The following is a 26,435-nucleotide window of genomic DNA, read 5'->3' on the forward strand; positions in this document are numbered from 1 at the left end:
AGGACCTTTAGATGAGTATTTAGAACTTAAAGTGGCAGCTTAAATGTCAAGCCACTGTTTTCCTGGGTCTCCACAATTTAGTTTCCATCAGTAGTGTCTTGAACCTCAAGGCTATGTTTTATAATAACTATATTGTTTCATTTATTATGTTGACAGTTTATGCCTTATTTTTATTTTTTAACTTTAATGCTGTTTGATTGTAGAAAATTTATTTTAAGAGCAGGTTAACTACATTGTGTTAGGATGGGTTTGCGGGTTTGTCATTGTATTTTAATTTGGGGTGTGTTTTAAATTAAGTGTTTAGTTGGTCACATGGTCTGTTGATATTTATATGGTTGTGAGTTTCAATATGGTTTATTCTGATGAAGTTCTTAATGTCTGGATGAAAGTGCTCAAATTTGTGAATCAAGTGAGTTTCTGTCTTTCAGACCTTCTGCCTTTTTGTTTTTTGATAGTTCGTTAAGAGTTTTCCTGTATTTTTTTCTTGGTTGGGAAAGCAAAATTGATAAAGTATTTTAAAAAATTTTATTTAAAATACATTAAGGTATTGTTTCATAAAAGCAGCTATATAGGGAGTATGTGGCTGTTTAGACGCAACTATATAGGGTACACAGGTCCCAAGTTAAGAAGTGCCCGGCCCTGGTATTTGCACTGGTGCCAGGACTGGAAAAAAGGCAGTCCAGAATCCTCAAGATATGGAAACATTCTTACAGCAGGGTTAGGCCAGGCCAAGGGAGAAGATGGTGCCTCTGCTGTGAAAGGAAGTAGTAGTCCACAAAAAGCATAAAACTGATAAAAAGCCATAAAGATGACAAAGTGGACCACTGAGTCTAAGGAAGAAATTATGTATTACTATTGTGCAAGAAGCCCAGAATTTCCGTACAAAGGGTATGCAGATTAAAAGAAAAATTAAAGGAAGGAAAAATACTTGCACAAGAACTGTCAAATGATTCAGAGAAAAATCTGTATTCATTAGTATAACAAACTTATTAAAAACATTACATAGGTGAAGGAACTTTGGGCCGCTTGGAAAAAGAAGCGACATAGGAAATGCAAAAATATCTGGTATGGTGAATTATTTATGCAAAGGAGAAAGCCAAACTACTCAATACAAAAAAAACAGCTCAAAAGACATTTGAAGAGAATTACAGGCAAAAGCACATGGATTCACAATGCAAAACTTCAGAAAACAAAGGGAGAATGTAGAAACTTGGATTAGTAAGGTAAAAGTTAAACAAATAGAAATTGAAGTTATGGATTGATGCAGAGAATCCAACACAGCAGTGTTGCAGCATGATGGAATTACAGGTCCCTAGATTAAGAAGCAGTAGGTGGAGTAGGAGGCATTTAAATATTTACCACATGATGAAGCCTTCTGTAGAGACTGGTACGAAAGTCCAGTTGAAGGTGCACAGCAAGGGAAGGTGAAGGAAAGATGACAACTCTGAAACAAGTTATGCTGCTGAGTGATGGGCCAAAGGCTTCCCATATGAAGGAAAAGGAAATGAAGCAAGTGGATCTGAAGTGGATATGGTACAGAAAAGTTTTCTGGAATCTTTTCTAGATTACTTGCAGTAAACCGAGAGCAATGGAAGACACTGTCAGTGCAGAAAAAAATGATTTACTGGAAGATCTACTTGATTTAATAGAGATGGATATACATATGGGCGGCACAGTGCTTCAGCGGTTAGCATTGTCGCCTCACAGCGAGAGGTTCTTGGGTTCAATTCTCGACTGGGGGTGCCTTCTGTGCAGAGTCTGCATGTCCTCCCTACATTTGTGTGGGTTTCCTGGGTCTATATCTCTTCATCAAACAGCCTGTTTACCAAATCTCTATAAATCGAACTCACATGAGTGAAAGTTGACTTTAGCAAACGATTGTTTTAGGAAACTTTCATACAGGGAAAGAAACTAGTGGGCCATCATCAGGAATTTGCTCTTTTCCCCACTGTAGTGCAATCTCGGAGTTGGTGTTTTTAGTTAGGGGGTGTGGGGGCAAAGCCTCCACTTTGCGTAGTTAATCGTATAGTGTTCAGTATGGTTGCTAGCTGGCCAACTAGTTCATAGATAGGTACTTGGCTATAGGCCATAGGGCCTATATAAGCCTAGCCAAAAGGTACCCTGGCTTTTGCCACCCAAGAAAGTTATTTTCCTATGCCCTTGTCAAGCAGAGCCACAGAAGTGATCCCCAGGGTGAATTTCCTATCTCCCATCCAATCATCAATATTTTTCTTGAGTGCTAATGAGGAGCTTTGTTTGATATAGATAGGTAGTTCGTTCCAGAGTATGGGAAGTCTCTGGGACAGGACTCCCCTTCCAGCATTTTCTGTTTATTGTGGTGACAAGGTTTAGGTCCCTAGAGCGTGTAGCTCGGAGGAATTGGGACTTCAAGTGTAGCATGTCCAACAGCTCTGGATTTGACATAGCTTTGTATGTTAGGCAGAAATCGCCTCTGAGTAGGCAATATGTAACGAAGTAAAGCTGGAGTTTTTTGAGACTGTCTGCATAGGGCATCTGTTTGAGGCCAGTAATCCTCTTTGTGAGGTATTTCTGTGGCCTTTCTAGTTGTAGATGTCTTGTGAGGTACATACCAAAAGGAGCGTTGTACTCTATAATGGGTCTAATGAGTGAGTAGAGGTGAACAATGACCTCTTTTTTTCCGGATGAGAAACCTTTTGTGATGAGGTGTACCACATAGAAGGTTTTCCTGACTACTGTGGCAATTTGATTATCAAAGAAGAGACTACTGTCCACCTGTGTCCCAAGTTTTCTTATCACACTTTCGGTGTTAAGCAGACTACCAGCTATGTGGTAGTTCACGGGTACAGAGTTTTTACCAAAAGGGATGACAATGCACTTTTTGGCATTGAGCTTGAAGCCATGGCTTTGACACCAGGCATCTGTCTCAGTGAGGCCCTTTTGTAGGATGCCCTTTGAGGAAATTCACTAAAACGATCATTCACTAAAGTGAGCTTTCACTCATGTGAGTTCAATTAATAGAGATTTGATAAGTAGAGTGTTTGATGAAGTGATATAGACCTGGTTTCCTCAGGGTGCTCTGGTTTACTCCCACATTCCAAAGGCATGCATCTAGAGCCTTTCACCCCAGGTCTCCGCTGAAAATGGGCTCTGTCCCAGTTGGACTTTGCCGGTAAACAAATGTTAAATAAAAAAATAAAATAATATTAAGATACATGAAAGGAGCGGATTACAGAAAGTAAATAAGACCCAAAATGTGAACAGATTTGTAAAACTAATAAACACAGTAATCAGGGCTGTTAAGAGAAGTTCCTGTGATATAACAAGAAATAAATAGAATGCGTTACTGTGCAGCTAAATTTAATAACATATTGCTACCACAGAAATGTACTGCAACAAAGGAAAGGAAGGAAACAAGTAAAATGCCACCATACAAGCTGTGATGTCCACACACTGGGCCAGTAATCAAGGAAAGGAGCTTGAATCCCTCACCTGACACTCTGCATCAAACAGAAGGGGGCACAGCATGTAAATCTATGCCAGCCAAATTCCCTTAAGATATATAGTACAAGTATAGCTAAGTATATAGATATGTAAATTACATTATATATATATATATATATATATTTATATAATATAAATATATAATATATATATTATATAAAAATATAATATATATTATATAATATATATATATTATATATATGTATATATATATGTGTGTGTGTATATATATATATATATATATATATATATATATATACATATTTTATAGATATAAATATATAGATATATACATGTACTTAGATATATGTATATATATATATATATATATATATATATATATATATATATATAGATTAGATATAGATATTGATATACATATAGAGATATACATATATGTATATAGATTTGATGCCGGAATGGTTAAGGAGAGGCAAACTGAAAGCAAAAGTTGAAAGGTTAATAATGGTGACCCAGGATAGTGGACTTGCTTACCTGTTGCTTGTTGGTTGTACAAAGTCCATTGAACATGTGGGAGAAACGGACAAATGCAGGTTCTGTAAAAATGAATTGGAAATAGTTGTATGTTTGCATTGGGTGTGATGCAGTGATAGTAGAGGGTTTGTATACTGAAAGGCACAGTAATTTGGCAAGACTGAATTGGGGATTATGCAAGCACTACAGCATAGTTGAGAAGCATTGGAAATGTGAACCACAAAGTGTTCTAGAGAATGAAGAAGTGTACATTTATATGGTATCACCCATTAACTACAGTTCATAAAATAGTTGCAAGAAAAACAGATATAGTAGTCTATGAAGAAAAAGACAAAAGTAGCATTAATCATTGAAATTGCTACACCCAGTTATTAGTGTCTTGCGTATAGAGAGCCATAGAGTCATAAATACCAGGATTTGCTGGCAAAAATGAGAGCAGCGTGGAAGAAAGAAAACCAGACAGTTCCACTAGTAGTACGAGTAATGGTTCTGTACTTGGATATGCTACCAATGCATGTAACTCTCTATGAATTACAGAAGGCAATTCTGGGCACATTGTAGGTGCTGAGAAGAGCACTGCTGGCTAACATCAAACATTGAAACAATACTAATTTCATGAACTGTACTCATGCCCTAACTTAGGAATGGGGTCCATTCCCATCATGGTATTAGAAACCCAAAAGGCTTGGAGAAAGTAAACCAAGAGGTAATCTGACAGGAAGTGCAGTTTATTGGGCAAAGTGCTAGATATGTATTTTGAAGGATGGCACTATTTAGTTGTGCAACAATAGGACTTCTAGAAGTAGCGGTAGTATTGGCTGTGTCGTAGATGGACGGTACTGCAAGTTATTTGTTTCCAGAATCTGTGTGCATTATAAAGCATGCTGTTGCTGAATATGTCTCATGAGTATAATATTGTTTTATGTATTGTTTGAAGGAAGGCACTGCTGCATGTGTGAGTAAGTGACATGGACACATAGTGAGAATCTCTAGGCGTAAATGCAGTGAGACATTGGTAAATGACGACTAAATGCAATTAAAGTGATGGAATCAATGCTACCTAAAACGGCATCTCTTTAGAAGGGATGATCTAATACAGCAATGAGAGGAAGTGAAGCAACAGAGAGACATTGGTTTGCATCATTGTAAGTGGAGTATGGCTGAAGAAATAGGAGAGTTGTGTATTGTTCGCACTTGAGGTCCGGTATTGCCACCAGATATTAATATTGGCTGCAACACCTTTGATAACTTCTGATATACCTGTCTTCCTCCCTTCACCCCCCCCCCCAAAAAAAAAGAAAAATAGAAGGCACTACCAAAAATATCATAGCAGAGGTTCCAAAATTGTCACTTGTATTTCGGTAATGTGTAAAATCACATCCTGTTGATGGCAGTATGCAAATATTTGAGGTTTTACTACACTGTATGGTTTAATTTTTATATCACAGCCGAGTCTCACCAGCATTCCAAAGTGATTCTGATTAAAAAAAAAAAAAAAAAAAAAAAAAAAAAAAAAGTTTCATGTTGAGTGCAATGAATGAACCAGACAGTATTATGCAAAAATGTTAAGGGGACCTCTAGTTTTGTCATCCTGTTGTGATGACATCCCATCATATTTCAGTATTCTTCAGTGGCATATGTTTATTATCTGACTGTGAACATTTTACATACTGAATCACATTGTTTAAAACTTGACTTGATCTCTTTGAAACTTTTAACAAGACCTTTAAGAAAGAAGGCTGAAACATAAATTCCAAATACCTGAAGTTCTGCTACCAGTAACTGAGAGAAAATTGCCCAGGATATGTCTATTACCTCGTGTTGTATTGCAGCATGGGTAGCTTGAGCAGTAGCAAAGGTCATGCCTCAAACTGCTGTTATCAAAATGCCAAGAAAAGTGAGGAGGAAAATCAGAAAGATTTGGGAAGGTAAAGGATATAAAATGCTAATTACTGCAGCTGAACGAACACAGTGTGTGACTATGACACTGGAAAAAATGCTGCTCAAGTCAGGGCATAGATTTTTGCCCAAATCATATTAGAAGGGTGGAGGGGACATTGCTCCACAGCAGCAGGATGGTAACACTGGGATACCCACAGCAGCAGCATATTTGGAGAGTCCATTCTCTGATTTAGGTTCATCAACCACCCCCTTTTCCCCATTTGTCTACATAGGGCTGTGGTGTTCCTTAAACTGTTGCCATGTCACTCAGTTCAGTGCCATTCTTGTACCTTCTTTGACAGTCTTACCTGACTGTCACAAGTCTCATCTCATACAGTCCATTCATCTCTTTGCTGGATGCCATAATTTCCTGTTGTATTCTTCTTGTCTGTCCAAAATTTTCTTTACCAGACTGTCTTCTACTTTCTCACACATGTAGCCATACCACCATAATCTGTTTTCTTTGACCTTTCCTGCAATTGGAACTGGTTTGGCATCTGCTTTGATATCCTTGTTTCTCTGCCTGTCCCACAGTGTTTGTCCTATTTCTCATCTGAGGCACTTTATCACCATCACCTCTAGCTTCCTTAGCTGCTTTGCCTTCACTGCCCAGGCTTCTACACCATACAGTAGCATTGGTTGCACCACTGATGTTCATCGTGTTACACTGCTGCAGTCATTACACTTGGGTTATCCTGCCATCAGGCGGTTCCCCAGTCGGCCTGAGTTCCGAAGTCTTGGTCCGGCGTCGGTTGCTGTCGCCTCCTCCCTGACATCAGTGCGACAGGGGTATATAAGATGCAGCCGACGCCATTTTCTTCAGTCTTTCTTGCCGCGCGGTGCCCGAAGCAAAATCAGTTCGCAAGTGCCGGTCGGCCGACTCCTGAGATTTTCATTCCGAATCCAGAACCGAAGTCTTCTACAAAGCTAAGTACCCCCCATTGGGGAAACTTTTTCTTGCCTCAGACCGATGTCAGTAAAAGTTAATAACTGTATTTCTTGTGGGATTTCCATTCCTATTGTATCAAATGCCTAGGCCCAGACCACGACGTCACTGGTTGTCGGTTTTGTGCTAGCTTTAACAAGCGCACTTTTAAATGTCGGTTTGATTTTGCCCAACAGTATTTTGGCAGAAAATTCAATTACACCATGCCGTCGGAACTTCCGACGACTGGAATACATAAAAAGCGCAGAGACAAGGACAGGCGTCTGAGGTCCAAAACTGATGACGAAGCCTCTACTAGGCCGGTCGCCAGCTCTCCAGTTTTCAGCGAGGCGCCTTCGCAGCCCCTGATGACCGCTTCTGCAGAACCAAAGGCCTCCTCCGACTCCCACGTGGAGCTGGCTGGGCCTTCGGACGCACAAGTTTTTCAGCCTACCGAAACTATCCCTTCAGAGGGAACCGAAGTAGCTGAGCAATCCACAGCTTCTGAGGGTGTTTTCAGACCTACTCAGTTAAGCATTAAACCCTCTGCTAAGTAAGCCTCCCTTAAAAACAAAGAAACAAATACAGCATTCTCCAGGACAGGCCTCCATGCCTAAGAAACAAATGCTCAAAATGGCCGAAGACCTAATCACCCTGATCAGGGGGTCCCACCCCCACCTGATAAAAGGCCCAGCCAGGATGCAGACTGAATCATCCAACCAGGTGTCCATTTCTTCAGATTCATCCTCAGACCTAGGATATTCTTTACCCCCTTATGAGGATTCTGATGCTGAGGAATCAGTTCCATCAGCCTCTCCGCCTGAGGACTACTCCTTTGGGGAAACCTTACATACCATGTGGGAGCATTTCCATTGGGAAGTCCAGGATTATTCAGAATCCAAGAAAAGGCTCAGAGACTTCCTTTTATTACCTCAACACAGACCTCTTGCTATTCCGCCAGTGTTAGATATTGTGGATGATGTGTATACTGAATCCAGCTTAAATCCTGACTCTCTACCTCCAGCCCCAGTTAAACCTGATAGATATTACAGGGTCCCTGACTTGCACAAATTTCTGTATAAAAGCCCTTTTGCTGACCCTGAAACTGTTTCTCAGGGACCCAAAGGGATTAAGGCCTCATCAGCAAAAAACCCAGTTCCCTCTGACAGAGATTCCAGAGCATTAGACAGATGGGGAAAGAAAGTATATACGTCTGCAACTTTAGCAATGAGAGCCTTAAATTGCCAGTTTCACATGCTAAAATATCAGCAATTTTTGATGTCTCAGTTGAAACAGAAATGCTCAGATCCTCCTCATTTTAAAGAAATGCAGGATTTATTGCATGCAGCTGAACAAGTGGGAAAACATACTTTGCAATGTGGTTTTGATTCTTTAGAGGCCTCCTGTAGAGCAGCAGTTACAGACTCTGTCATTAGAAGACATGCTTGGTTAAAAGAACATACGTTACCAGATCATGTTAAAGCAAAATTATTGGATGCACCTTTGCAGCGGGATGTGTTATTTGGAGTTGAGGCAAAAGAGGTATTAAAGAAGATGGAGGATAAGGCAAAATCTATGCAAATGGTGAAGGATATCTTACAGGTACAGCCTCCTCGATTTAGCAGAAATTGGCCAACAAAGAATTGGTCCTTTCCAGTCACAGACAGACCTCAAAGGGGCAGATACAGACGTCCAAGAGGTAGAGGTCAACCACAAGGTCCTTACAGGCCTCGACAGTGGGGTGCACCAGGCCAGAAAGAAGGGGGAGACAGGCCCCACCATATAAAAAGCAACCTCAATGACTTCCCACTACAGCTGCCAAACAGCTCTCTTGGCAGCCCCCTTAGGAGGAAAACTGGCACTTTTCTATCACAATTGGCATTGGATCACCAAAGACAAATGGGTTCTCAACATTGTATCTCAAGGTTACAGGTTCCACTTTCACACTCTGTCAAGGTTAAAAGGAATGCCAAATCTACCACCAAATCAATGGCCAAAGGCTGAAAAACAAATTACAGCACTCATGGACATGAGAGCTATTCAAAAAGTACCACCACATTAGCAAGGACAAGGATTTTACTCAAGACTCTTTCTGGTTCTCAGAAAGGTCAATGCACTATCATTTCTCTGCACTGCCCTTTGGCTTATCTACTGTGCCCAGGGTCTTCACAAAGTGCCTGGCACCAGTAATTGCATTTTGCAGACAGAAAGGAATTCAAATTTATCCGTACCTGGACGACTGCCTGATTCAAGCAGAGAGCAAGGACATTCTTCTAAAGCATCTGGCGTTCGTAAAAAAGTTATTAAGTTGCCTGGGGTACACAGTAAACGAAAATAAATCAAAACTAGTGCCCTCACAAGAGATAATATTCCTGGGTGCCAGCTTGAACACAATGGCCCAGATGGCTTATCTCACGCCAGACAAGCAAGGACAACTGACTCAATACTTTCAATTGATGGCAACAAAGACCCAACTCCGTGCAAGAAAAATTCTGCAGGCCTTGGGTTACATGGCATCTTGCATACTACTAATTCCATATGCCAGACTGCATATGAGGAAACTACAGTGGTACCTAAAGAGTGTATGGTCTCAACACTGTCAAAGTTTGGAAACGGTTATACCACTAATTCCTGGGCTAAAAACACAAGACCGCCCCATAGAGCACCTACTGCAACTTGGGACCTCAACTTTGTTTTGGAAAAATTAACTTTACTTCCTTTTGAGCTAGCTAACACAGCAGAATTAAAATATATCTCTTGAAAACTGCTTTGCTACTGGCAATAACATCAGCACGAAGAGTTTCAGAAATACAGGCACTAATGGCAGTGGAACCTTTCCTCATTTTCCACCAGGACAGGGTGTCTTTAAGAACTAACCCTACGTTTATGCCAAAGGTGGTATCAAGTGTGGCTCTAAACCAAACTCTTCACTTACCAACTTTTTATCCAAAACCACAGAATAAAGGGGAGAGACTACTGCATTCTTTGGACATTCACAGGCAGTTGCGCTTCTACGTGGACAAAACCAAAGCTTTCAGAAAATCTGAGCAATTATTGGTAGCATATGCTGCAGTAGCACAGGGAAAAGCCATTTCAAAACAGACTATTTGAAAATAGATAGGACATTGTATACGTTTCTGCTATACACACCATGGGAAACCTGTACCTAGCAGCATTAGATCTCACTCCACCTTGGCAACAGCCACTTCAACTACCTACCTCAGAGGAGTACCTACCAAGGAAATTTTGGAAGCAGCAACATGGAGTTCTGTGCATACCTTCACCAAGCATTACCATTTGCCTTTATACTCCAAATCCAGAGCTGGCTTTGCCACTGCTGTGCTGCAGGACCTTATAGCCACCCCTAATGCCTTATAGAACCAGCCACCCTACCTCAGCTTTGGGATTCCACCCAAGTGTAATGACTGCAGCAGTGTAACACGATGAACATAGTACAGTTTTGTACCTACCATAAATGTAGATGTTAGAGTGTAACACTGCTGCAGTCCAGGTTACCCTCCCTCCTTCCCCTCTTACTTGCTGGTACGTACCTATGTCTTCTACCCTTACTACCTATGGGGAGTATTTGCTGGTAACTGAAAATTGTTGTTTGCTTTTCTTATGTATACTTTACTAGCAATTTGAATTGCCTACCTATTTGGGGGCACCTGACATCTGGGGCAAGAAAAACTGAAGAAAATGGCGTTGGCTGCATCTTGTATACCCCTGTCGCACTGACGTCCAGGAGGAGGCGACAGCAACCGACGCCAGACCAAGACTTTGGAACTCAGGCCGACTGAGGAACCGCCTGACTGCAGGATAACCCAAGTGTAATGACTGCAGCAGTGTTTACACTCGAACATCTACATTTATGATAGGTACAAAACTGTATTTTTTGTGCCCCTTACTCTTTAACTTCTTTGGCATTCTTCTGTTGCGCGGTACCCCTGACACTCTCTATGCCAGTTGGCTGCAGCTCCTCTGATTCCAGCTTTGACCACCTCATTCAGATTTTCCTTCTCCTCAATCCCCCCCTCCCATATACTTTAAGCTGTGAACCTGTTCCACTATTTTCCCTTCTAACTCAATTTTTAGCTTTTCCTGATTCCCCCCACCATTTGCTGCCATTACAAATGTTTTTGCTGTACTCAGTTTAATTCTGTGTACCTTCAATGAATGATAGGGTATTGGAATGTAAAACTGCAACTTTGATACTCCGTCTACTGCAACATGTTTGCTAATGTAGTCCACCACCAGTATGAACAGCAGTGAGCTCAACCTGATACACACCCACTTTCACTGGGAACCCCCTTAGAGAGTCCAAGCACTGCTCATACTTGTGCCATGGGGTCCTTGTACATAACCAGTACTAATTCAACAAGTGTTTCTGGGACTTCAGATATCAGACTGCCCAAATCAGCCTTTTTTGGACCCCTGTTTTAGGCTTTCTGGAAGTTTAGGAATATCAGGTTGGACTCTTTCCTCGTCTGTAGTTTCTTGTCATCTGTCTAACTGCAAATATTGCGGTAGTTGTGCAACATCCTTATCCATATTGCTCATCTCCCATCTTAGTTTATACTACTTTGTGTATTCATTTATCAGCCACCCATTTTGGATTTTTCATGTAGTGTGACCGAGGTTTGATACCTCTGTATTGCCCACAGTTGTGGATTTCTCCTTTGTTCTTGAACATGGACGCTAGAAATATTATCCTGCAGTCCCATGGAATGCAGCCTTCTCCTTATTCAGTTATTTTTAGTTAAAAGCTGCTGTGACATGAAATATATCATCCACCGTTCCTCCCTTCTCTATTTTCACTTCAAGTTTTGCACCATGCCTACTGTTTCTTGAGGTCTGCTCGGACATGGTAAACATCATATGGTGTAAGTGATTGGATTGTTTGACCAATAATACACAGCAGGCAGCCTAACTCATTGGTTAAGCGCTGATAGAGAGCTAGATGAGTGAGAAAGTGGAAACTTGATTGCTTGCTGTGAGGCTTATAATTTGTAGTGCTGTAAAGAAAGTGTAGCCAGTGAAAGGTGTATGTGGTACATTTACCTTTTTTCCAGCAGAAGCTTTCTTTTCTGCTGGCACAGTTTTTGCATTTTGTTTATATAGTGGTGCATTGCAGTTCATAAACTTGTGGGCACTCTTCTTGCCCAGCACCCCTTTGTGGCCCAGAAATAAAGCTTGATGTATCATATCACAGAGCTGTAAGCTAGCCCAGTAGATGAACTTTGTACACAGAAATTTATAGCACAGCAAAGCTCTTTTTAAGTGATTGGAAACATGCCTTTTCAGTTCATGTCCATGTCTTGTGCTTTTACACTGAATGTTGCAAATTTTCTTATAATATCTAATGTTCAGTGAATCTAAAAAGCCCATAAAGTGGTGCACCAGATTGGAATGCACATACACTGTTAATAGTCAGTTCTGGAAGACAGGACTGATTTGTCTGGAATCCTAGTAGGGAAGTGCCCAAGAGTACAGGACTTCGGGAAAGATATAAGTATAAGGGGCATGGTTTCAAGAGTAATAGTGAAAAGGGAGAGGGAGACTAGGGTGAACAGTGGGTTAGAAGGGAGCAATGCATTGACAAAAAGGGGAATGGGATCATTGATTCAAATGCACAGGATCTTTTGCAGAGGTATAGTTAGGGTCAGTAAGGCAGGTGTTTGCCAGAAGCTTTGTCGGTTGCAGATGCAGGTTATAAAACTGAGGAACCTGATGAATGAGGCCATATAGAAAAAAGACATGGAAAAAAGAGAGAAGATGATATAGCAGAAGTTACAGGCAGCAGCTGAGGATGAGAGCATTTAAGTAGATTTGGTAGGATGATGGTAGAGAGGGAAGATCACTGACAGCATGGCAATTCCTTCCTGTTGACGGTCGCTCTGGTGCAGCTATCCTTCTATACTCTTTCTTGCACTGCCCCACATAGTTGTAAACACCACTGATGGCTTACAGTGTACCACTACCTGAAGCAGTACATTTCTAAGCACTACTGCCATCTAGTCTTTTCTCAAGTTGATCTTCCATTGCCTTGTCTTCCTTTCTGTTTTTGTTCCTCAGACCACCACTCCTAGTTGTCCTTCAGACTGCATAATGTGTTTCTATCATATTCATACTCCTATCTCTCATCATATGTTTACTTACTTTCTCATCACTTTTTCTTACCTTGGCCCCATCCAACAGTACCCATTACCATTTTGTTGACTCTGCATTGTGCACTTTTTTTACTAACCTAATTTACCTTTCTGTGTTAACATCCAGAAATGTAGAGCACTACCAAAATCTTCTCCTCCTGTTTTGCACCCCAGAACCTTATTGCATCTCCTCATTGGATAACATGATTCAGCTTGGGTAAAATTTTTAACCCTTATATCCTTTTACTTCTCTCATTTGGTTAACGGGCCCATCAGTAGTGTGTAGCTTCTGGTGGTGGTTCCTCCTATTCCGTGTAACCTTGCAATTCTGTACGCTAACTGTGATATATAATACCTGTCTGCTTATGGTTTTAGCTGTCACAAGTTTCAACGGAGACTATTTCAAAGTCTTTGTATCTATCCTCGTCACTTTTCCTATTGCCGGCTTTATAACCTGATCTTTTTTTTTTTCCAAACCAAGAATGCTATCTGAAACAAAGTTAACAGGACTGGCTCTAAAATAGAACAAATGAGGCCACTCCGCTGCTTACTGACATTTCCTCTGGTATGTTCTCTCATGCATGTATTTTTTGTTTTTGTACAAAAGGACAGATGTTCTTCGTGTTTCACTGTTGCAGTCATCACATTTGGGTTATCTGCTTGCAGTAGCCCTCAGTCAGCCTGATTATCAAAGTCTGGGGCCCTGCATTGATTGCCGTCTTATCTTCCATGATGTCCAGTAGTTAGGGGTATAAAGCATGCAGCCGATGCCATTACATCAGTCTTTCTTGCCGTGCCCGAAGCAGAAGCAGTTCGCAAGTGCCGGTCAGCCGACTCCTGAAATTTTTATTTTCGAGTTTCAGATCCAAAGTCTTCAACTAAGCTAAGTACCCCGTTGGTTAACATTTTTCTTGCTCTAAACCGATGTCAGTAAAAGTTAACAATTGTATTTCTGTGGAAAGCAAATACTTCATAAAGATTTTCACTCGTACTGCATTCCTTGCTTAGGCCCAGACCACAATGTACCTCACTGTCTGTTTTGTGCCTTCTTCAAACCTCGTACTATTCGTCGTCGGTTCATTTACGCATCTAAATATTTTGGTACTCTGTTCAGTTATCCAAAAATGGCTTTGGTAAGCCACCCGACTACCGACCCGAAAAAATGCAAAGATAAAGACAGAGGCAGACCGCTTAGGTCCAAAGCTGCTGACGACGCTTCTTCTAAGCTAGTCGCCAGTTCACCGGTACTCAGTGAGGCGCTTTCGCAGCCCCTGATACCCGCTACTTCAGATTCGCAGGCCTCTACTGAGACCCATTCGGAGTCCGGTATGCCACGAGATGTTTCTTCGATTGTGGAACCTGCAGATGTCTCTACCTTGGATGGGTCCGGAGCCGCTGTGCAGGCACCGGCATCTGCGGGTGTAGTCAGGCCTACTGACTTGCATATTAAACCAATGCCATCTTCTTTAAGGCCTAAAACTCGATCCATGCCTACAAAACTGACCTTATTACTCTAATCCGGGAAAGCCACCCTTCCCCCTCTAAGAGACATAGGACTGATTTTTCTAATCAGGACTCTGAAATTTCTATTTTCTCTGACCAGGGTTTGCCCTTCTCTACCTATGAGTATTGTGATGCAGAGGACTCCATTCCCTCTGCTTCCCGTCCAGAGGATTTCTCTTTTGGTGAAACCTTGCATACTCTTAGGGAGCATTTTCGCTGGGAAAGCCAGGATTGCTCTGACTCCAAAAAAGAGGCTTAGGAAATTCTTGCTCCTGACTCAACACAGGCCTTTAGCTATCCCTCCTGTACTGGACATTGTAGATGATGCCTTCTCGGAATCTAGCCTAGCCCCTGACTCCTCCTGCTCCCAGAAAACCTGATAGGTATTAGAGTACCTGACTCTCACAAGTTCCTCTTTAAAAATCCTACTGCGGATCCTGAGACCATTTCACAGGGACCCAAAGCCATTAAGGCTACTACTGCCAAAAATCCTACTCCCTCTGATTGAGATTCCAGGGCGCTGGATAGATGGGGTAAGAAGATATACACTTCTGCAACCTTGGCCGGTAGGGCCTTAAACTGCCAGTTTCATATGTTAAAGTATCAGCAACATATTATTGGATTGCTTAAACAGAAAATGATGTTGATTCCTGACTGTGCTGAAAATAAAGATTTACAGGATTTAATGCATTCTGCTGAACAAGTTGGAAAACATACTTTGCAATGTGGCTTTGATTCTTTAGAGGCATCTTGCAGGGCTGCTGTCACTGGGTCTGTACTTAGAAGGCACGCTTGGCTTAAGGAGCAGTCTTTGCCAGATCATGTTAAAGCTAAATTTACTGGATGCTCCCTTAAACCAGGACCATCTGTTTGGCAACAAAGCAGAAGTAGTACTTAAAAAGATGGAGGAATAAGCTAAATCTATGCAAACTGTTAAAGATTTCATGCAAGTACAGCCTCCCAGATTTAGTAGGCATTAGCCTTCTAAGAATTGGACCTTCCCTGCCTCTTCCAGGCCTTCTCAGTTCAAACCCAAAACCAGCAGAACTCCCAGGCTTCAGTCCCAAGGTATTCACAGGCCTAAGCAGTGGGGGGGCTCCCATTTCCATAGCAAGGAGTAGTAAGACTCCCCCTATGGTAAACTGTCTCAGTGACTTAACTTTAAACCTTCCAAGCCCTGCTCAACTGACTGCTCCTTTAGGGGGAAAGATTGCCCTGCATGCAAAAAATTGGGAACTCATTACCCAGGACAAATGGGTTTTAAATATAGTTTCCCAAGGATACAGATTCCACTTCCACTCCTTACCAACCCCAAACGGTTGGCAAGACCTACCCCCAAATCAGTGGGCAGAGGCTCAAAAGCAAGTTCTCTCTCTTTTAAGCATCAGGGCTATTCAACCTGTCCCAGAAGAAAAATGGGGACAACGTTTCTACTCAAGACTTTTCCTGGTACCCAGAAAAGACAATTCCTGGCGTCCTATCCTAGACCTGTCTATCCTAAACACATTTTTGGTAATCCCAAAATTCAGGATGCTAAGTCTTCATCAGCTGCTTCCCATGCTAGGCAAAGACACATGGTTGGCAACACTGGATTTAATGGAAGCCTACCTGCACATCCCAATAAGGGAATCTTGCAGAAGATACCTACGCTTCAAAGCAGGCTACATGCACTATCAGTTCTCTGCACTGCCCTTTGGCTTATCTACTGCGCCCAGGGTATTCACTAAGTGCCTAGCTCCAGTCATTGCATTTTGCAGGCAAAGAAATATTCAAATGTATCCATACCTGGATGATTGTCTAATTCAGGCAGAAAGCCAGGACATGCTATTTAAATAATATGGTATTTGTAAAGAAATTGCTAACATCTCCGGGGTACACCATAAACAAAAGCAAATCACATCTTGTACACCATAAACAAAAGCAAATCGCATCTTGTACCTTGACAACAAATTGTATTCCTGGGAGCAAGCTTGAATACAACTTCCCAGATGACCTACCTCACGCCAGAGAAACAAATTCAATTGACAATCTACTTCAAGCTACTGGCCACCAAGACCCAGCTCTCTGCAAGGAAAATACTGCAAGACCTGGGGTTCATGGCCTCTTGCATTCTACTATTTCAATATGCAAGACTGCATGTGAGGAAACTACAATGGTATCTAAAAAGCCTATGGTGTCAGCATTCTCAGGATCTAGAATTAATGATTCCTATCGTACCTTGTCTACAGATAGAGTTCCTTTGGTGGGCAGAGGCCTGCCACCAAAACAAGGGACTGCCATTCACTCTATCCCTTGCCGCCCAAACCCTAACAACAAACGCATCAGACTATGCATGGGGGGCTCACTTGGCAGGGCAGTGCATTCAAGGCAAATGGAACCCAAATCAAATGCACTTGCATATCAATCAAAAAGAAATGTTGGCTGTACAGAATGCTCTGACAGCCTTCAAGGACCACATTCTTCCAGGACAATTATTGGTAAAGAAGGACAACACCACTGCTGTGTTACTTAATCAAGCGAGGCGAACCCACTCATACCCTCTCTGCAGACTAGCCATGGCTCTGTGGAACACAGTCTTGAGCCACCAAGTGCACCTACAGGCTCAATTCCTGCCAGGAAAGCTAAATACACTGGCAGACGACCTAAGCAGAAATCTCATGGACCCACACGAGTGGAAACTGGAACCAAAGATATTCAACATTTTGAGAAACAAATGGGGGAGCCCAGAGAGAGACGTCTTTGCCTCCCCCCTGAACTACCAATTTGACAAATTCTGCACAAGGACTCCCCACAAACAAGCTTGGAAAGTGGATGCCTTGTCCTTCACCTGGAAAAACTATCAGTTTATGCCTTTCCCCCTCTGTCTCTCCTCTCCAAGGTACTACTAAAGATCAAACAGGACAAAGCAAGGACAGTACTGATTGCACCAGACTGGCCACGCCAACACTGGTATCCTTCTTGCGCAGTGTGTCACTGCTGGTACCATGGCACCTGCCTCAGACCCCCCTGCCCTACTATTACATCAGGGGGCCAAATTCTGCACCCACAACTTCAAACCCTGAACCTGACAGCCTGGCTAATTACCTGATCTCTCCGTTACCATCCCTCAGTAAGCAAGTGATGGATGTCATCCTGGAGGCAAGGAGACCTAGTACTAGAAAATCCTATGCTGAAAAATGGAAAAGATTCTGTTCCTGGAGCCAAACTCAGGGGATGATGGGTACAGCAGCGCCCAATTTACCCCATATTCTTCAATATTTAATGGAGATGCTTCACAAGGGCCTTTCCTTTTCCTCCATAAAAATGCCTCAGCCATTTCTGCTCATTACAACACAGAACCACTCCTCTTCTCTCATCCACTGCTGAAGCAATTCCTCACAGGGGCCAAAAACGTAAGACCACCCAGGAGAGCCCCTACTCCAGCCTGAGACCTTAACTTTGTATTGGAAAAGCTCACTCTACCTCCCTTTGAGCCAGCTGCAAATGCAGAGTTGAAATTCCTTTCTTGGAAAACAGCCTTCCTTCTAGCCATCACTTCATCAAGAAGGGTGTCTGAATTACAGGCTCTCATGGCAGTGGATCCTTTCTTTATCTTTCTTGCTGACATTGTGTCCCTTAGGACCAGTCCCTCCTTCATGCCCAAGGTGGTATCCAGTGTGGCCCTTAATCAGTCTATTCATTTGCCAACCTTCTTTTCTAATCCACAGAACAAAGGGGAATGAATACTGCACTCCTTGGACATGCACAGACAACTTAGATTTTACTTGGACAAGACTAAGTCTCTCAGGAAATCTGAACAGCTGCTGGTTGCATTTGCTGCAGGGGCAGAGGGGAAGGCCATTTCAAAGCAAACAATTTCTAAGTGGCTAGGCCATTGCATTCATTTCTGCTTTAAGCATCATGGAAAATCTACCCCACAGGGGATAAGACCACATTCAACCAGGGCTGTATCGACCTCTACAGCCTTTCTCAGGGGTGTCCCTACTAGGGACATCCTAGAAGCTGCTACCTAGAGTTCTGTACATACCTTCACTAAGCATTGCCACTTGCCAGCTTTTTCTAAATCCAGAGCTGGATTCGCCACTGCAGTCTTGCAGGGCCTTATAACTGGCCCTAAAGCTATCCAATTACCTCCTCCCATCCTTAGCTTTGGGAATCTACTGAAATGTGATGACTGCAACAGTGAAACATGTAGAACATAGTACAATTGTGTACGCTTACCATAAATGTAGATGTTCGAGTGTATTCACTGTTGCAATCCTGGTTACCCTCCCTCCAGCCCCCTGACTTCTATTGACTATACCTCTAGTCTTGTTTACTATGCTTAAAGCTTTTTGGTGTATTTGCTTTTTTGGTTGGAGGTGTAATAACCTTGTATATAATTGCTTCCCATTATGGGGGCACCTGACATCTGGGGCAAGAAAAACTGATGTAATGGCATCGGCTGCATGCTTTATACCCCTGAATACCTGACATCATGGAAGATGAGACAGCAACCGACGCAGGACCCAAGACTTTGATAAAAAGGCTGACTGAGGGCTACTGCAAGCAGATAACCCAAATGTGACGACTGCAACAGTGAATACACTCTAACATCTACATTTATGGTAAGTGTACACAACTGTACTTTTCTAATCCACTCCAGCATTTGACACCTGCCTTCATTGGCCTGAAGTTTTCTCCCAATCTCCTAAGAAACATTTTCAGATACTCTATTAGATTATACTATATCCATGATGTTCAGTTGTCCATTTCAGGGTGCCTGTTATCTTGTTTTGGTAATTTCTTTACAGTTGTTCCATTTTCAAATAAATTAAAGGTTCTCTTACTTCTCCTTTTAAAACCTTAATTGTTATTATGGCTTTGAAGAAGACTGTAATATGCTTTCCCTTAATAGCCAGCCCTGTTGATAGGGTAGTTGTAAACTTGAATAAAGCAGCCACTGGACCCTTGAGAAGCACTATTAACACTTTTCAAAAGGAGCATCTATTACTGTTAAGGGGTCCCTTGTAAGAATAAAAAAGTAGTGACATTGTACCATAAAGAGTTGTGTTTGTGATCTGTCAATTTGAATCCCTTTCATTTTGCATACTGTGAATATAGACAAGCTGTTTGCATGGTTAAAACATGCACCGGCTTACTGTGTGCAGTGTACCTTAATGTCGGGTAAAAGAAGGGTCCATATCAGTCTTTTTATAGTTAAAACATGTATTGGAGTCTTTGCATGTCTTTGTAAAATCTAACATTGCATTTTGTGATCTGCGGTATATGTTAGTAAGTTGTCTGATATCTGTAACATTTTCTTATTTGTGTGGATGAATAATTGGCCTAATAAATATATTGAAAACATAGTATACATCTAACATTGTGCTTGGTTTTGATCTTTCTATTCTTTATTGAAATGTTTATCCCTGCATTTAGACAGTCCAAATCTATGTCTCCTACAAGGAGGAATTCTGAGTCTGAAGATGAGTGGGAAAAAGAAGAAAGGGAGCGTATTAAAGACTTGGAGGAAAGGGATGCCTTAGCAGAGAGACTGAAACAGAAAGACAAAGACAAAACAAGAAACATAGTGGAAAGATCAGATAAAAAGGTAAATTAGCCATTTTGACAGCATGATGGTTGATATATCCTTTGTGCATCACAACAGTACACACGTGGAACAGTTTGGTGCCCAGTTTGTTCTGATTATATGTTGAGGTGTTACAAATTTGGAGACTCCCCTCACCCTGAGAAGATAGATCTGGAAGAGCATTTGCAAGCAGCATTAATGAATGTCAGAACATTGTTTGGAGGATGGGGGGGTTCCTGCCCTAAAACATGCAATAGTACATGGAGCAAGTGGATCATGTTTCAAAGTCTGGAAAAGGAAAACCTTGTTATGCATCTCTCTTGTATTAAAGAGGTGCATAACAAAGTTTGTAGTTCATGGAGTGTGGTTATAAGGAAAAAGAAGACAGTTGTGCGCCTCTAGAGGTGCATAAAAGGTTTTAGTTTGCACACTTAGAGCTGTTAAACTGTAGCATCATACTAAAGCATATACAATCCGAAGGGAGAGATGAAAAGTCAGCAAAGAAAGGAGAGTAGTAGTGCTGAAAGTGAATTCATCCTCAAGTCTTGGTGAGTACCTTCGCAAGGTGGACCTTGTTTTCACAAAATCTCACCAAGGCGACACTAATACATAGACTGTATTTATATAGCATATATCGTGGACAGAAGTAGGTCAAAAATTAAGAGATAGCTGGGTGCACAAGACCCAGGATAAAAAAGTGCCCAATCCTGGTAGGCTCACTGGTGCCAGGACTGGGAAAAATGACAGTGTAGAATCCTCAAAATACGGAAAGATTCCTACAGTGGGGCTAGGCCAGTCCCAGGGGGAGGGTGAGCCCCCCTGTTGTAGAAGGAAGTATCAGTCCACAAAAATTGATAGGCCAAAGAAAAGCCATAAAGACGATAGCATGGACTATTCAGAATAGAAAAGAAATTATGTATTGTTACTATTATGTTAAAAGCCCAGAATTTCCAGACATACGATACACAAAATGATTATGAGAGAAATTAGAGGAAAGAAAAATACTTCCTCAAGAAAAACTGTCAGAAGCTTCAAATGAAAATTTGAGTTTATTAATGCAACAGATTTGTAAAAAACAGCATATAGATGAAACTTTGATCTGATGTTCATCGTGCATACAGCTGCAGTCATAACAGATGGGTTCTCTGCCATCAGGCGGGTCCTCGGTCGGCCGATTTCCAAAGTATAGGTCTGGCGTCGGTTGTTGTCGCTTCTTCCCTGACGTCAGTGCGACAGGGGTGTAAAAGAACCAGCCGACACCATTTTCTTCAGTCTTTCTTGCCGCGCGGTGCCCGAAGCAGAAGCAGTTCGCAAGTGCCGGTCGGCCAGCTCCTGAGATTACGAATATCTGCAACCGAAGTCTTCTTTAAAGCTAAGTACCCCGTTGGGGAAACTTTTCTTGCCTCAGACCGATGTCAGACAGTTAATAATTGCATTTCATGTGGGAAGCAAATACCGCATAAGGATTTTCATTCCCTCTGCATTCCTTGCTTAGGCCCAGACCACGACGTCTGGGCCTGTCGTTTTTGTGCTACATTCAACAAACGCACCATTAAGCGTCGGGCGGAGTTCGCCCAGCACTTTTTTGGCAAAAAATTTAACTATACTATATGTCGTCGGATACTCCGACTCCAGTTTTGACTAAAAAACGCAAAGATAAGGACCGACACACGAGGTCCGCGGCCTCTACTGACACCACGCCAAAGTCGACTACAGGTTGTCTGGTTCTCAGCGAGGCGCCTACGCAGCCCCTGACTACCGACGATGCTTCATTGGCGGTGTCTTGTGTACCCGAGGTCGCAGGCTCTTCGGCCCACACCCCGACTACAGATACCGAAGCCACTCTTGGCGGTGAAACTCAGAGTTTAGACAGGTCTGCCTCCTCTCAAGGTGTCTTCAGGCCTTCCTCTTCTTTTTCCATTAAGACTTTCACTAAGTCTAAGACAGCCATGCATTCTAAAAACAAACCCCACAGGGCCCTTCTCAAGGCCCCATGCCTAAAAAGCAGATGCTCAAAATGGCTGAGGACTTAATTACTCTTATCAGGGGTTCCCAACCCCCCCCCCTGGAAAAAAGGCCCAGAGTGGAGGAAGAATCCCCCTCCTCGGACCAGGCCTCCATTATTTTAGAACATTCTAATGACCAGGAACTTTCATACTCCCCTTTTGAAGATTCTGATGCAGAGGAGTCCATTCCTTCTGTCTCCACCCCTGAGGATTACTCTTTTGGGGAAACCTTGCATACCTTGAGGGAACACTTCCATTGGGAAGGCCAAGAGTACTCAGACTCCAAGAAAAGGCTTAGGGATTTTCTCTTGCTCCCTCAGCACAGGCCTATGGCTATACCTCCTGTCTTAGATATTCTTGATGATGTGTATTCGGAGTCCTGCCTCAACCCAGATTCTTTGCCTCCAGCTCCAGTCAAGCCTGACTGGTATTACCGGGTTCCTGACTCGCACCAATTCCTATACAAAAGCCATGCGGCTGACCCAGAAACTATCTCACAGGGCCCCAAGGGAATTAAGGCCTCCACTGCTAAAAATCCATTACCTTCAGAGAGAGATTCCAGATCCTTAGAAAGGTGGGGGAAAAAGGTATATACCTCGGCCACTTTATCCATGAGGGCATTAAACTGCCAGTTCCATATGTTAAAGTACCAACAGTTTCTGTTATCACAGTTGAGAAGCAAAATGTCACAACCTGAACGACCAGACTTGAAGGAGTTGCAGGATTTGATACATAGTGCAGAGCAAGTAGGTAAACATACCTTACAATGTGGTTTTGATGCTTTAGAAGCCTCATGTAGAGCTGCTGTTACAGGATCAGTCATACGTAGACATGCTTGGCTTAAAGAGCAGACCTTACCAGATCATGTCAAAGCTAAATTACTGGATGCACCTCTGCAAAAAGATGTATTGTTTGGTGTTAAAGCTGAAGAGGTATTAAAGAAAATGGAGGAAAAGGCAAAATCAATGCAAACAGTGAAAGATTTCCTACAGGTACAACCTCCACATTTCAGTAGAAATTGGCCTTCAAAAAATTGGTCCTTTCCAGCCACGGACAGACCCCAAAGAGGTAGATACAGGCGCCCGAGGGGTAGAGGGCAATCTGAAGGATCGTTTAGAGGCAGACAATGGCAAGCACCTACCCAAAGCAGTAGTGAGGATAGTTCACAGCCATTCAGAAAGCAGAACCAATGACTTTCCCCTTTGCATGCCAAGCAAGGCTCAAATGGCAGCACCTTTAGGCAGGAAACTGGCACTATTTTCAAAAAATTGGCATATTGTCACAAAAGACAAATGGATCCTGGACATTATAGACAGAGGCTACAGATTCCACTTTCACACCCTTCCAAAAATGAGAGGCATGCCAAACCTGCCACACAATCAAAGGGCAGAGGCACAAAAACAAATTTCAGATCTCATGGACATGAAAGCTATTCAAGAGGTACCTGCACAAGAACAGGGTCAAGGTTTTTATTCCAGACTATTCCTGGTACCAAGGAAGGGCAAAGATTGGAGACCTATTTTGGACCTATCCATCCTATACACTTTTTTACTAGTGCCAAAATTCAAGATGCTCACATTACAGCAGCTTCTTCCCATGCTGGGCAAGAAGTCTTGGCTGGTAACATTGGACCTCAAGGAGGCATACCTGCATGTCCCAATCAGACAAGTTTGCAGAAGATACCTCAGATTTCTTGCAGGTTCAAAACATTATCAATTCTCTGCATTGCCCTTTGGCTTATCTACTGTGCCCAGAGTGTTCACGAAATGCCTGGCATCAGTAATTGCCTACTGCAGACTGCAAGGGATACAAATATACCCATATCTGAACGACTGCCTGATCCAAGCGGACAGCAAGCACATACTTCTGAAACATCTGGCTTTTGTAATAAAGTTGTTGAATTCCCTGGGATACACATTCAACCAAAAGAAATCAAGGCTACTACCATCTCAAACAATAATTTTCCTGGGTGCCAACTTGGATACAAACACCCAGATGGCCTACCTCATGCCAGAGAAGCAAGAGCAACTAACTCAATACTTCAGAAAAATGGCAACTTTCACCAGGCTGACTGCAAGGAAAATCCTGCAGGCTCTGGGATTCATGGCATCTTGCATCCTACTAATCCCATGTGCAAAGCTGTGTATGAGGAAACTTCAATGGTACCTGAAAAACCTATGGTCTCAGCACAGCCACAGCTTGGAAACAATAATACCACTAATTCCATGTCTTCAAAAGGAATTTCTGTGGTGGGCTCAAGCATGCCGAAGAAACACAGGTCTCCCATTCTGCAAGCCTCAAGCAAGTCAAATCATCACAACAGAGACGCCTCCGATTACACCTGGGGGGCGCACATGAAAAATCGGTCCATTCAGGGCAGATGGTCTCAAAAGGAAAAGCACCTACACATCAATCACAAGGAAATGCTAGCAGTAATAAATGCTATTATAGCTTTCAAAGACCTGCTGCTTCCAGGCCAGCTATTGATAAGGACAGACAACACCACAGTAATGTGGTACATAAACAAACTGGGAGGAACCCATTCATACCCCCTATGCAGGCTAGCCATGTCTCTTTGGAACATGGCTCTAGAATTGCAAATCGAGCTTCAAGCACAGTTCCTGCCAGGCAAGGAAAACACACTGGCAGACAACCTAAGCAGAAATATGACAGATCCACACGAATGGAAGTTGCATCCTCAAGTTTTTTCAAAGATAATTCAAGCATGGGGAAGGCCAGACATGGATCTCTTTGCCTCCCACAGAAATCGCCAATTGGCAAAATTCTGCTCAAGGACCTTTCATCCACATGCCTGGAAAGTGGGCGCACTCTCTTTCAGTTGGACAACAATGACAGTTTATGCCTTTCCACCTCTTCCTCTGCTGCCCAAAGTTCTATTAAAAACCAGAGCAGACAGACCACAGATGATTCTCATCTCTCCAGACTGGCCAAGGCAACACTGGTACCCACTCCTGAGGAGCCTGACTCATTCCCCACCATGGATCCTGCCTCTAATGCCTCTTCTACTGACTCAGCACAACTTCAAAACTCTTCACAGTCAGCTGAAAACACTCAATCTAGCCACATGGAAGATTCCTTAAAATCACAACAGAGCCTACTGTCCAAGGAGGTACAGGATGTCATTTTGGAGGCCAGAAGACCTTCTACTAGAAAAGCCTACTCCGTCAAATGGAAACGGTTTTGTGCTTGGAATGAGAAAAAGGGCCAGAACCCTGGAATACTGAATTTACCTCAAATATTACAGTACCTAGCTGAGATGCTAAGCAGTGGACTTTCATTCTCTTCCATCAAAATCCATGCCTCAGCCATTTCTGCAGAATACAAAACTGATCCTCCTTTATTCTCTCACCCCCTCCTGAGACAGTTCCTCAGAGGGGCTAAGAATATTAAACCCCCAAGGAAACAAATTCTAGAGAAACTGACTTTGCCTCCTTTCGAGCCAGCTACCTCATCAGAACTACAATATTTGTCCTGGAAAACAGCCTTCCTGCTGGCTATCGCCTCAGCTTGCAGGGTTTCTGAACTACAAGCCCTCATGGCTGTGTAACCTTTCATCATTTTCCATCAGGACAGAGTTTCCTTACGAACCAACCCTTCCTTTATGCCAAAGGTAGTGTCCAGGGTAGCCTTGAATCAGGCTATCCACTTACCTACCTTTTACCCCAATCCTCAAAACAAAGGGGAAGAGGCTACTACATTCTTTGGACATTCACAGGCAACTATGTTATTATTTGGACAGAACAAAGCCTTTCAGAAAATCAGACCAACTATTTGTGTCCTATGCTACAGGGGCTCAAGGGAAGCCTATTTCCAAACAGACAATCTCAAAATGGATAGCCCACTGCATACGCTTTTGTTACTCTCTTCATGGTAAAACTGTACCTACAGGCATAAGGTCTCACTCCACTAGGGCCACAGCTACCTCTGCAGCTTTCCTTAGGGGGGTTCCTACCAAAGATATTTTGGAAGCTGCCACTTGGAGTTCTGTGCATACTTTCTCCAAGCACTATCACCTGCCTTTATACTCCAAATCTAGAGCAGGGTTTGCCATTGCAGTTTTGCAGGGCATCCTGGCTCCTCCTAGTTCCACCTAGTGCCTACCACCCTTATTTAAGCTTTGGGATTCTACCCATCTGTTATGACTGCAGCTGTATGCATGATGAACATAGTACAGTTTTGTACCTACCATAAATGTAGATGTTTGAGTGCTAATACAGCTGCAGTCCAAGTTTCCCTCCCTCCTTCCCCTTTGGAACAGGCCTAATGGCTAACACCTCCTCATACAACCTGATTGGGGTATTCTTTTATGGAGTATTTGCTTGCAACTGCTGTTTTTTGAT

At 42.6% G+C, this 26,435-nt stretch overlaps 1 protein-coding gene across 2 annotated transcripts in view; it reads left to right on the plus strand.

Moving 5' to 3' along the window:
- The window catches only part of DHX16 (DEAH-box helicase 16), a 983,432-nt gene that overhangs the window by 179,138 nt on the left and 777,859 nt on the right, over window positions 1-26,435 (plus strand). For both annotated transcript variants that reach the window (XM_044084487.1, XM_044084486.1), the window contains exon 4: window positions 19,918-20,089. In XM_044084487.1, the coding sequence (XP_043940422.1) occupies window positions 19,918-20,089 (172 nt within the window). The remainder of the gene's footprint in view (window positions 1-19,917; window positions 20,090-26,435) is intronic.

The sequence above is a fragment of the Protopterus annectens genome, chromosome 9.part0 (assembly GCF_019279795.1).
Source record: "Protopterus annectens isolate FY-2018-M chromosome 9.part0, PAN1.0, whole genome shotgun sequence".
Classification (NCBI taxonomy): domain Eukaryota; kingdom Metazoa; phylum Chordata; order Ceratodontiformes; family Protopteridae; genus Protopterus; species Protopterus annectens.